Below are 13,142 nucleotides of genomic sequence, written 5' to 3'. Positions count from 1 at the left end.
AGCCAGTGAGTTTCTTAAGGAAACACTGCTTTTTAAGCAATATAAGTTGGATAATTACCTGCAGCAATTCTTCCCTTCTCACTTTTTCCTTTTTAAAGAAAAAAACCCTGTATCTTTGTCTCTCACCTTGTCTGTTGTCTTGGCCTGCTGACACCAGTGAAAAGTTGAGGCTGTAGCCAGAAATGAAAACCACCCGGTGTAACAATCTACTTGGAGTTGCCTTTGAAAACAGTTCAGAAGCGAGAGACAGAAGCTAGTTCAGGCTGGAAAATTCCTTCAAAATGGGTACCATCTTGACAGCAACTATTTCACCAACAATCCTGCCTTTAAGCTCAATATGTTAAGTGGCAGACAGACCCAATAACACCAAGAGGGCTATGAGAGGAGAGCATCTTTCCACTGGCTTGGACAAAATTTTCAGAAGACCGTCCTATGGGATTGAAACACAGTAATTAGGGTTCCTCCACAGTCCATCAAACAGGCTGATTTTCTTCCACCATCAAAATTCTGGTCAAAAGGGCATCAACACTTCAAGCAGTACAATACCTGCTAAGCATAGGAGCTATAGCAATGTTCCTTAGTCATAAATGAACACCTGTGTATACTCATTCTTTTTTGTGGTCTCCCAAATGGAGGTCCAATTTGGACCTGAAATTCATAAAGTGTTTAATGCAGTCACACTTCAGAATACTGCAGTAGACCTTATTTCTATTAGCTACCAAATATCACCTTCAGATCCTAACAGACCTACAACTTCAGATGAATATAGAGTGGTGGATGAAACTATTAAACTCATCGAGCAGCTGAAGTGCTTGACCAAAAGCCAAATTAATCATCACTGTAGTTGTAAGCATATCCAGTTGGGGAGCCCACTACATCTTTGGTTGTGCATATGGATCATAGTCACAGGAGGAATCTGTGTTCAGCATAACTTTTCTAGAGCTCAGAGCCATTTAGCTAATTCTCCATCACTTCCAGGACCAGCAATTGCACAGAAATATGTGACTCACTGACAACAGCCATAGGAGGCACAAGCAGACAAGGAGGAGCAAGATCCCACGTCTTCCAGCAGGAAACATAAAGGTTATTTTCCTGGTTGGAGGAGTAGATTTTCAACCTAAGGGTGGAGGACATCAGGGGCATGGAGAAAACCCAGAAGTGGATTGGCTCATCAAGTGGCAAATATTATCAGGAGAATGGCACCTACTCCTTTAGATATTCAGACAGATCTGCAGCCAACTGGGCTGTCTACTAGTCGCCCTCTTGGTCTCAGCAGAATTTACAGACCCTGGCTGCTTCTGTTGTTTCCAATCCCAGAAAGTGGACCAAGTAGATGCCTTGCCTCTCCTTGGTCAAAAGCTCTCCCCCCCCCCCCATTTCTGACCATCCCCAATATGCTTGAAAAGATCATTCAGGAGGAGGCCAAGGTACCCTTGGTTCTCAACTCTGGTGGAATTGCCTCCTTGGTCCCTACTGTTGGGGAAAGATCACCTATCTCATGATCCTATATATTCTCCAGAACGAGGGTCAATCACAAGGAGATTGGGGAGAAGTCTTCATAAAGGCAAGTTTTTCAAAAGAGGACAATGACAAAATGTTGACAGAAGAACTTTGATGGTCTGAATCTTTACCTTTGCAGTTTTTCATAGGTGCAGGAAAAAGAGCATCAAGGCCACCCTAAGCAGATATACTCTCCTTCCTACAGAACGACTTTTCCCAGGATTTTTACAACCCAATACTTTCAAAAGACTTGTGGCCGTGCTTGACTCAATCCTTCAGTTCATTGGGAGAGCTTATCTCCAGACACCTCTAAGTTAAGACTTTTCTCTCAGATGTGTCCCTTTTCCATCCCTCTAGCATTCATCATTTTTCATTGTGGAGTCTGAATGTGGTTGTCCAAGCCTGAACAAGACCTCCCTTTGAGCCATTAAGAGAAGTGTTGTTTAAGTTCCTGACCTTTGCAGTTTTATTGCTGGTAGCCATTACATTAGGCAGAAGGGTCTTTGAACTCAACATACTCTCAGTTCATCAAAGCTTATGTGTCGTCCCACAAGGATAAGGTGGTGTTACATACAGGCTCAATTTTTATTCCATAGGTGAATGTCTCTTTTCATAGGATTTTGTGTCTCATAGTTTTACTCCAATCTTTCTCATTCAAGGGAGAAGGAATGGCATAATTTGGATTTGAGGATATGCCTCAGCAAAATATCTCCAGTGAGAAAGTCGAGGTCCTTGTTCATGGTATTTCAGCCAGTAGCTCAGAGCAAGAAAGTGTCGAAAGCATCATTAAGCAGGTAGCTGCATCAACCTATGACACAGAATGTCTTATCACTACCCATGGGGCACACAAACTATAGTATGACCTCATCTGCTGCTTTTTACACAAATGCGTCAATAGAAGATATTGTAAATCAGCAACATGGGCCTCGGTTTCCACGTTTGTAAGGCTTTATAAGCAGGATACCATAGGCTCAGCTAACTACATTTGAACGATCAAAAGTATGTCCTCAATTCCAGATGAGACCAGAGCATTGGTCGCTTAATGTCCAGGCTTATGGGTAAAATTTTTGAACCCTTGGCTACTTGCACCTCCTTTCTAACAAAATTGCCTTTCAGGTGGCCATTACATCAGCCCGATTCAAGCACTCAGATCAAATCGTCTCTTAAAATTTCATAGGGTGAAGGTGGTTTTACAACTTATCCTTCCTTCCCTTCCTCCTTCTATTTAAAAAAGAAAATTGTACTCTCAGTATTGTTTTTTCCCCCAAGGAATGCGAAGGCAAAGGCTCTGCACTCACTTGACAGGCCCCACCTTTATGTTTGGAAAGGCACCCTTGGTTCTCAACTCTGCCTACTCACAAAGAATGCCCAAAGAAAGGTTGTGAGATTTACAATCTCCCGCTGGCTTGCCTTCTCATTCATCAATATTCTAAGGAGACAGAAATTGAATGCCCATGGCATGTCATGGAACGTTCCATCAGCTCAGAACTCATCCTCTGTCTTCAGGAACCACAACCCTCTTTAGGACATTTATAAACTACCTCCTCTATTCCCTCAACCGTCACTAGGCTCTATGCCATTGCCATGAATTCCTAGAATGGGCACAGCAATCCTCCACAACCTCTTCTAAAAAGATCTTCGCTTCGGAAACACACCGAACATTCCAAAAGCACCTTGTGTTGTCAGGAGGTGTTAAAGTGTCTGTGGCTAGCCTGCACATGCACAGTTCCCATGTGTGCCTGTACAGTAGAATGCTCAAACATCAATTACAAGTAAGCACAACCAATTTTTTCAACTTGCTGTATGTTTACAAAATGTACTAAAGGAAATGGATTCTGGAGGCTGATCTGGATTCACTATGCACAGGACTTCAAGCTTTAACTAATTTAGTATATTAATTCATCCATTTGAGCTTTTGTTAATAGATGGATGACATTAATTTTCTCCTCCTTTCCCCCCAAGCAGTATGAATGGAGTTGTTGGTATGGTTTTATCATCCCTCCCCTTAGGATGTTGTACTGCCAATATGCATTTTATTATTTTAATTTGTTATGTTTCTATGTTATATGACACCATGAGCCCCCATGGGGAAGGGCCTCTTATAAATTCAATACATAATAATAATAATCAATTCAGCTCAGAATGACGTATCTTTGGGGGGCTATTTTGGGGGGTTTTGTCTGTTACTTTGGAATTGTGAAATGAAAAGGCAGTCTTTACAATTTAGTGAGCTAGATAGCATTCTCTGTGGTTAAAAGTAACATTTTGTGCATCAATATCAAGGGGGTGTCTGTACTGATAATATGATATTTTAAATTGGTTTAATTCAGATAAATTATTGGTGGGTAGATGGAAGGAAAATTTAAGGTAAATGTAAACAGATTATTATGTGATCAGAATGTCTTATAAGGAGAATGCTCTGCTTGCTATTTTGCAAACTTCAAAGGTTAACAATTCTTCCCAAACTTTTTCTATAGGTATAATCAAAGGGTATCACTTACTATTCCTAATCTAGGCAATACAAGCCAGCAGGAATACAAGGTCTCTTCAGTGCCAAATACTTCTCAAAATTATGCCAAAGTTATTAAAGAGCATGGGTAAGCATCCCTTTAATTTGGTATGTCAGTGAAATGAGTCAAATAAGCAACAACTGTAAAAGTAGAGCTCTTGGATTCTTTTCCTCTACTTCCCTGTTTTTCAACAGCATAGAGAAAGCAAGTTCAGTAGAAAAGCAAAGCTAACGTAACTAGTATTAAAAGATGTTTATGTTATGTTCTTAGTGAGTTCTCTTGATATATCATGGTTTAATTTTGTCATTACAATAAAATAGTTGTCGTAATAGTAATTAAACAAAGCTGCTTTTATATTCACTACCTTTGAATAAATATTTACTAATGAATAATTTTAATTACAAAGTGAGCAAAAATCAACATTGGTCTTCAAAGAGCCTCCATAGTTCAGGTGGTGTTGACTCTTAATATGATTCTTCAAGATATGGTTTATCATTGTAAACTTAACCCTTCATATTAGTTGTCTCAAAGGGGGGAAAGCAGCTCAAAGCAGGATTTGATTGTTGTGATTTTCCTAACTACTTATTTCTGTACATTTTAGTACTGATTTTTTTGACAAAGATGGCATTATGAAAGACATCAGGGCTATATATCAGGTTTATAACGCACTTCAAGAAAAAGTACAGGTAACTCCTTTTATTTTAATAACAGCTGCAACGTTTTATTGTGACAGTTTGTGTGTATGTACGACTGCAAGCAAAATACCTTCCTGTTGAATTTAAAATGCCTTATTGTTGCTTTTTATGGCTCATTATGTTTTAGTCCACTTATCTCGTAGATTGGAAATGGCTGGTTGTAAGCATTTTAGTTGTCTTCTATCTTGCTTGAAGTTTGAGGCAACTATAGAGACAATGAGAGTAGATTTAGGTGTTGTCGTGCCCCTGTTCAATAAGAAGACTGTTCAATAGGACTGTTCAATAAGAAAACTCTGTATTCAGTTGATTTCTTTATTATGAAACAGCATCAGGAATAAGTATTTAGATTTCTATTTCCAGAACTAAGCATAGCCAGCATTGCAGCCAACATTATACCTCATGTCACCCCCTCCCCACATCATGTTACCCCACCCGACTACCAGTTCCAAAGGGGCAGTGGCACCCCTCTAGTCCCATGGTCCAGAGAAAAAGAAACCTTTCTACCTCCAGGGTCAAAACAATCTACATTTCACACTACTGACAGAGCTGCAACACCAGGTGTCAAATGAGCAGCATGGAGGGAGCCGCTGGGCACCCCCACGTGATCAAATGGCGTGCGCCCAGGGACATGGAATACCCAATGTCCCCATTAGTGGTATGCCACTGAGTATTACAGTCAAGTAATGACTATTTCATGACCATTTGTAAATATTTTGCTGTTAGGGTTGTGTAGTGTTAGGCATGGGCACACTTGTACTAAATTGTTTCTTGAGGAGTCACCTTTTCTACTCATCTTTCATTTCTGCAGTGTGAATAAACTTTCACTCTGGCAATTACAGTGGCCAGACTTCCTCATTTGCATCAAATGTCCATTTAAGTTCTATGGTCTGGTTTACCAGAGCTGCTGTTCATAAGTAGAGTCATGGAGCTGTTCTTATGGCCTTTGAGATACAGCACTACAGAATGTAGGTGGTCCTGGCATTCTGCTCATCCATTCGTTGGCTCTGTTGCAAATTCAATATACTGCAGAATATAGAACCGGGCTTTAAATGATCGTTCTCAGAAAAAAGATTCCAGGAGATGGTGGTGGCTGAGATAACGAATGTACAATTATTTATTTTCGGTTTGACTATTTGTTGATGTAGCTTCTTTTTAGTACATTGTGATGTGTGGAATCAGTTTTGCTGTTGTAAATCATATGTTGTTTGTCTACCATTACAATGACTCTTGAAACTGTGGAAATTGTGTCAATCTGCTTTACATGCTACAGCAATTCAAATTTGGGCATAATCTACATTGAATGACATTTCTCTGATTTTTACATTGTGTGTTTAACAAGGTTGGTATTCATGAGCTAAACTAGTTTTGTTGTGTTTCTCCCAGGCAGTATGTATAGATGTAGAGAAAAGTGAACGTGCTGTTGAATCCTTCCAGGCAGAGGTGAATAAGCTAAAAGGACAAATCTCGCAAAGAAAAAATGAAAAGGAACAAGAAATAAGTAAGCTCCGTCTGCAAATCTCTTCTAACTTTCTTAGAAAATTGGTGTAACACAGTGCCTCACACCATAGCACTCTCCTTAAAGTCTGAAACTCTCCTGATTAAATCACTTCGTTTTAGTAGACTTGGGACTCAGTGCAGTTATAAATGTGGCTTGAACAAAATGTGACACTTATATCTCCTTCAGAAATTCCAGTTTAGAGGGAATAGTTCTCATGAGCTTATTCCAAATTCCAGGTATGTTTTAAGTGTCTAATAATAAGGCAATCGGGGACATACTAAGAAGAATGAGAAGCAAATTGCACATCAGGATTGGATTGGGCAGGGAAAGCATTCAGGCTTCATGCATAAGCATTCAGGTTGTTAAAATTGAATGTTTGCCCTTTCCTACAAATTGTTTTGGGAGAGATTCTACCTCTCCCCATCTGCTATTGTTCCTGCTCCAAGTATCTCAGGTCTTCCCTTCTCTAGCTGCCTTAATTGGGCAGTAGAGACAGAAGTTGCTTCAGCTAAGCACCAACTGCTTCAGTTCCCTTTGTAGCCACTAGTAGAAAAGAGGCAGCAAGTGCCTTGAAGCAGCTGCTGCCTTCCACCAGACACTGGCTGGAACAATTGCAGCACAGGCAGAAAAAACATGAGCTTCACAAAAGGCCAGTAATGAAGGGAATGAGATAGGTTATACAGACTGAAACATGGTAGAAATTGCTGAACAAATCATGAAAGACTGTGCTTATTGAATTGGGCTGTCCATCAAAAGTGCCCCAAATGGATCATCTTTCAACTTTGAAAATGCTTCAGTTATAATATTTGGAAATGAAAGAGATCATGTTCTGAAATTCTAGTGCAAGAAATACCACAGCACATCATTCAAAGCTGAATGTTGGGATGTGTTCTGAAATGTTTATATGGCAACTAAAAACCTCTTGAGACTATAATTGACACTAGTTAGTTATAAATAGCTTATTGGACAGCTTTGTGTGCCATTTTTGTGGAAGATAGGACAGTTCCTATTCTCCTGTGAGAACACCTTTATTAAATAAAAATCAAGTAGCAAGTCGTAACATTTTTTGGATCAGAGCTGCTCTCCTTTTTGTATTGTTCATGAAAATTTTTGTCCTGTGTTATCTGGCTGTTTAAGTTAATAGCTGGAGTACAGCTGAATATTTAAAGGAGAAAACAGGAGGAATATTGAGGCACTATTGAAAACAGAGATATATGGATGTAAAAATGGGAAAGGCTTTATATTGGGGTGATAGAGAAGACTATTGCAGGGGTAGAATATACCAAATGAAAACAATAGTGGATAGAAGCAAGTAATCAAATAATATTACTTTTGACCCATTTATTGCTCTGCTTCAACTTGGTTCCATTCTTGGGTTGTGTGTGAAATTGCAGATGTAAAGTTCTGAAGATCCTGTCCCCTTAATATATTTTGACCTTCTGGCAAGTATTTCATCCAGTGTATGTAACTAAAATTCGGCTACTTATAGGAAGAACAACATGCTCCTTCTGGGAGTATGCTAGCATTGAGCAATCTGACTTCTAGGAAGAAAGCTTTAATAGCCACAGTTCAAGGTTTTGAATAACAGCGGCTGTAAATGGTTTTGACCATCTACTGCATCCGATAGTGTTTCATGCATTTTCTAGGACAGTGGTGGCAAACCTTTGGCACTCCAGATGTTATGGACTACAGTTCCCATCAGCCCCTGCCAGCATGGCCAGGGGCTGATGGGGATTGCAGTCCATAACATCTGGAGTGCCAAAGGTTCGCCACCACGGTCCTAGGATATCTTTTTCCCCCTTTTCTTCCTCTAGGATTTCCCATATTGCAAGAAAAGTCATCCACTTTTCAAAAATGTGGGTTTTTTTTAATTCTGTGTCATATTTTGATAATGATTCACATCCTATACATAGGATTCCTAAAAGGAAACCAAAGCCAGCACAAGTATTTACACTGCTGTTATGTTCTCTCCTTCAACCCTGGGCTAACACCATGTTGTGCCATCCATTCCCTCTTCATTTGCTTTGCGAAAGGGCTTCGTTTGTAATGAAATGAATGCTGTAGAAGACCTCTGACGAGCCAAATTCAAGTCCAGCAGCACCTTAGCGACTAACAAGATTGCTGGAGTATAAGCCTTAAAGATTAAAGCTTCCTTGATGTAGATCTTGGGCTCTCAAAAGTTTATTTCCCAAAGATCTTGTTGGTCTGCAATGTCTTGTTGGACTTGAATCCAGATCTTTTCCTCCTGAAACACAGCCACCTTCCTGAAATGAAGGATTAGAAGATTGGAGAGGTTTATAGGAGTGAGGGAGCAAAACCATAAATGATTAATTTCAATGAGGTCATTGAATCACATAATTAAAATTTTTGAATAGTCCTTGAGATCATCCAGTCTAGCCTCCTGTACTTTCCAGGATGACCCCCTAAAGCATAGACTGCAGCATATGAATGCTGCATATTTACTTGTGCGAAAGCAAATCCTGCAGAAGGCTGCTAAATCATTATCCCCCCCCCCCCCCCGAGTTATATCTCTAGAAACCACATGTTTCCAACTTAGTCGGGCAGTGTTTTTCAAAGGATTTTGTTCATTACTGTTTAAGGAGGGCTGTAAAATTATGTCATAGGCTTTTCTTTTGCAGTGGCTGAATGGTGGCATTGACCACAATGGTCTAAGTGTTCTCAATTGGGCATGTAACTTATGGGCTAGCCTTCCATTCTTGAAAAGCAACACTGTGCTCAGAAACAGCTGTGTTTGAGAACAAATGCATACTTTCCATGGGGATACCACCAAGAAAGCAGTCCTGTGTGGAAACCATTCTTCTTCTCTCCTCCCGTGCCCCATACATCGCATGACGGTTGGGTTACGGCCAACACACGTTCTGTACCCCCACCAGCAGCTGCCAGTAATGTGTGAAGCAGAGGTGACAGAATGCACTGGATGATAAGGGCAGCAACATGACTAGGAATGTAGAAATTAGTACCTGTTGGTGGCAACCTCATGACAAATGTGTGTCCTCCAGCCCATAATTTACTAATGGCCATGTGAGAATGCTGCTGTTCATTTTAGGGCTTCATAGATTTTGGGGGGAAAATAATGGCACACCTGTCAGTGACTTCTATATTGTGGCTTCTGCTTGGCTGAGCAGAAACCATTCAAAATTAAGCTATAGAAACACTGTTGTCCTTTAGATGTAAACCATACTATGCTGTATGACTGTTGAAAGTATAGCTATAGCAGCCAGTTATCAGCAAGGCATTGTCTGTCCCTTTTTATGTTAAACGGAGTCATTGACTTGGGTTCTGTTGGCCTTGCATTAGTTTTCTAAATAACTTGAGTATTTAAACATTTGTTTAAATTCCATTTTCCTGTCCACAGCATCACACTTATTCATAAGTATAGACTGGCTAGACTAGGCGAGTTGTTTTGATTTGAAAGGTAATTACAATATTTCTTTAACACCTCTATAGGACTGCAGCAGGCCCTCTTAAGCAGGCAAATGTCAGATGACACGTTGGAGCCTGTATTCATCCCTCGAATGTCCCACACTGGATTTGCTGTGAAAGGTAGTAATCTTGAAGAATCGGAAGCCTCTGACCCTCCTCCTCCTCCTTACGCTGACTTCAGTGTGATCAATCATGACAGTGCCATACGCTCTGGTGTTCTAGAAAGCAATGTTTTCATGCCACGGCCTCAGGCAGTGGGCTCTTCTGGTTATGTTTCCACAAATCCAGCACTGAAGCATTCTGACAATGGAACGTCCATTCCATCCTCTTCCCAAAGGGCAACTGGTGACAATGGTAATGAATCAGACAGTGACTATGAAAACTTGCTTGAACCTACAGAGTCGTCTGACAACGAATACGCACAGACAAGGGATTCTCAGCCCTTGACACATGCTGAAGGAGACTCCAGGAACACTCAAGCCCCCCACATTTAATAGAACAGGAGCTTGACATAGCACTATCTTTTTCTTAATGGTTTCAGAAATATTTTGGGACTTGGAGGAAAAGAGCTACAACAGTGGATTATTGTGCACAGCAAACATAGAAGACTTGCACTTAGATGGCTTATTCACTTTGTGATACACTTTTGCAAGTTTTATAATGGAATCATTAGGATAATCAAGCTACTAATATTGTTGAGATGGATGTACTGGTAAACATAAGCAAAATGAAAATTGGGAAAAATATTGTTGCTATACCCCATACAAAAAAAAGTGGGATTAGCAACTGAGCACAGTCTAATGATCTCAAAATCAAAACTTACCTCGTGCACGATCATGCCTTGAATTTTAGGGTGTTTATTTCCAAGAACTTTGATCAGCAGGCTTGTTGAAAGATTGAAGCCAAATAGATCATTGCCAGAAAACAAATTTTAATAATTCCGAGAAGCCTGATTGGAACAAATGTGAACTATCTTCTCTGCATGTCCTTTTAATAGAGATGAGGTTTGTTTCAATCTTTTTTTTCTACTAGCCTAATGTATACCACTTACAATTATGGTTGCCTTTTTATGTAGGAAAGTGATTACCAGTAAATCATCATTGAATGTTTTGAGCATAACTATTCTGACTTTGGTGGATTTAAAGTGACTTTGCCACATTATCCTCACTGTCTGGGGTTTTTGTTTGTTTGTTTGTTCGTTTTAAAATATGAAGAGCACATAGCAGAAGGTGGTGTTGAAATACATGTGGCCAGTTCCGGCTTGGTATGGCTTTAGAACTGTACAAATGTGGAACATTGAATGAAGACAAGTTTTTGCAACTTACCTGAAAACATGGCCAGATTCCTTAATCGTTAATTTATGAAAGACATGGAAAATGGAAGAGGCTGCCTAGAATACCACCATTGGGTTTTCCTCTTTAAATTGCAACTCTTGTCGGGGTGGGGGTGGAGGTGGGGATTAAATTTTGGTGATGTGAAGTAGAATCTGCTTCAACAATGTTTTGGTTGCACTTTTTATTTTTATGCTTGCAGTAAAAACATTTTGCCCAAAAGGTATAAAACTAAAATATGTAGTAATCAGGCTATTTCTCTTAATTAGAAAATGGCAAACTGCAATCTATGATAATGTATTTTATAGACTTGTTCAATCCCACTTTTATTAAACCTCGTTGAATACTTCTGTTCAGGTCACCTAATGCTAAAATCTCAGCAGTCCTACAATCACAGATTTTTCTGTTAACCTGTCATACTAACAAAACCCAAGTGGCTTTGAAATAAGTTAAAAATACTGTCTTCTTGGATGTTTGGGTCTTTAAACATGTCTGTATTTTCAGTACCTAACATACTTTGGCCTTAACATGATATGTATTGTTTTTCATTGCTGCAGTCCATTCTAACGAACGAACATGTTTAGGTTTTATTAACTTTGGGTATCTGCAAGCAACTATAGTGCTGGTTTGTTAAATAAGTGCTGTTGCCATCTCATCAGTTCATTCAAGAACGTTTATTTTTGTCGCACAGAAACCTTTAATGTACATCTCTGACAAAGCAGTTTAATGTGACAATAAAATCTTATTTAATCCTTTGTTTTTTAATATCTGTCAGCAAGGTTCCATTGCATTGAGATCACCTATCTGCAAGGGAAATCGGTTTTAGTCAAGATTTTTTTTTTGTTTCGAATGGAACAAATGGTAAAACTGTATATTGTAAGAGAAAGAGTCCTCCCATTGGTTGGGAGAAAAGGGGAGCAACCATGAGATTATTGCTTCTATGCAGTAGTAATCACTTTCTAATGCCTATTATTCCCATTTATTCATGCATGAGAAAAAAGCTTCACAGCAGAAGTCTGGCTGCAGGAAGTTAATAAATTTTCCCTTACTTTGCACAGCATTCCAGATCAGTTTGCAGAGGAGGGGGTGAAGATGACAACTTCGATTACCAGAGTTGCATGTATTGCTTGGTTCTATAAAGAATATTTTTAATAGGGCCTATTACAAAGAGATAAGGTGTTTGTAATAAATTCCTGTTTGTTTATAGATTCTTTCAGTAGTTTAAGAGAAAATACTGTAATAAGTAATCCTGATCATAGGTTGGCTCTTAGGATAAACATCTGAACTACTTCAGGATTTAGTCTAGCAAGTACTAGTGTGATAAAACAAATTACAAGTTAGGATCTGTAAAGAATTGGAGTTGGAGGAACAACAAAGTAGATTTTTTTTCCTTTAATGATTATCCTAGAGCTCAGGGACTTAAGCAGACTAATTTTGAATCAGTCAGGATTTTTTTCTTCTGTGTTTGGATGTTTTCCTGAATTAAATTGTAACAGTCTGTCCCTTCCAGAGTATTCATTCCTCACTAAGGTTGTGTTTTTTTCAGGGATAGTATATTTGGTTAACTTACTATGTGTCTGTATGCCTGATTAGTTCCCCGACTAGGTAGAAAGCCCTATTTTGCAGCTATATTTTGTAGCTTTCGTTATCCACGTGGGCCAGTCAGTTCGGTACAACAGTTTTGTCCACTCAGGCCTTCAGGATATTCTAGTCTGAAATTTTCAAACTCTGGTTTAGAATATGGCTGCTTCAGCTTGTACTTAAAAAAATAAACAATGTAGTGTTGATGCTGGTGGTCATATTGATAAAAAATCATGCAACCTGAACTGAAAAGAGGAAATGGCTGAAATTATTCCTCTTCTATCAATAGGATGTCTGCATTAAATCTTCAGTCCTCAGAAACAAAGGGAAAAATTATAGTCCTCAGAAACAAAGGGAAAAATATAGTTACTTTGAATATGCAGAGGTCAAAATTATGTTTTTGGTATACTTGAGTATATGTTATCTACAGCCGATGTGAAATTATTTTTTGGATAGAAACAAGAAGACGTTGGCTCTCTGTCTCACTTTGGTTATTCAGGTAACAGGTTAGTCAAAATTATTTCTGCTATTGTAGTAATCATTGTGAACTAGGATAGAGTAAGTCATTTTCATTTTCTCCACT

The 13,142-nt window shown here is 39.1% G+C and overlaps 1 protein-coding gene across 1 annotated transcript in view; it reads left to right on the top strand.

Moving 5' to 3' along the window:
- ABRAXAS2 (abraxas 2, BRISC complex subunit) overlaps nucleotides 1-11,733 on the top strand; it is a 29,662-nt gene extending 17,929 nt beyond the window's left edge. The window contains exons 6-9 of the mRNA XM_048505624.1: nucleotides 3,978-4,097; nucleotides 4,612-4,696; nucleotides 6,089-6,203; nucleotides 9,672-11,733. Coding sequence (XP_048361581.1) covers nucleotides 3,978-4,097; nucleotides 4,612-4,696; nucleotides 6,089-6,203; nucleotides 9,672-10,141 — 790 coding nt within the window. The 3' untranslated portion in view covers nucleotides 10,142-11,733. The remainder of the gene's footprint in view (nucleotides 1-3,977; nucleotides 4,098-4,611; nucleotides 4,697-6,088; nucleotides 6,204-9,671) is intronic.
- The last annotated feature ends 1,409 nt before the right edge of the window (nucleotides 11,734-13,142 follow it).

This window comes from Sphaerodactylus townsendi, linkage group LG08, assembly GCF_021028975.2.
Source record: "Sphaerodactylus townsendi isolate TG3544 linkage group LG08, MPM_Stown_v2.3, whole genome shotgun sequence".
Classification (NCBI taxonomy): Eukaryota; Metazoa; Chordata; class Lepidosauria; order Squamata; family Sphaerodactylidae; genus Sphaerodactylus; species Sphaerodactylus townsendi.
The sequence above is the reverse complement of the archived record's forward strand: the minus strand, read 5'-3'. Positions and strand labels throughout refer to the sequence as shown.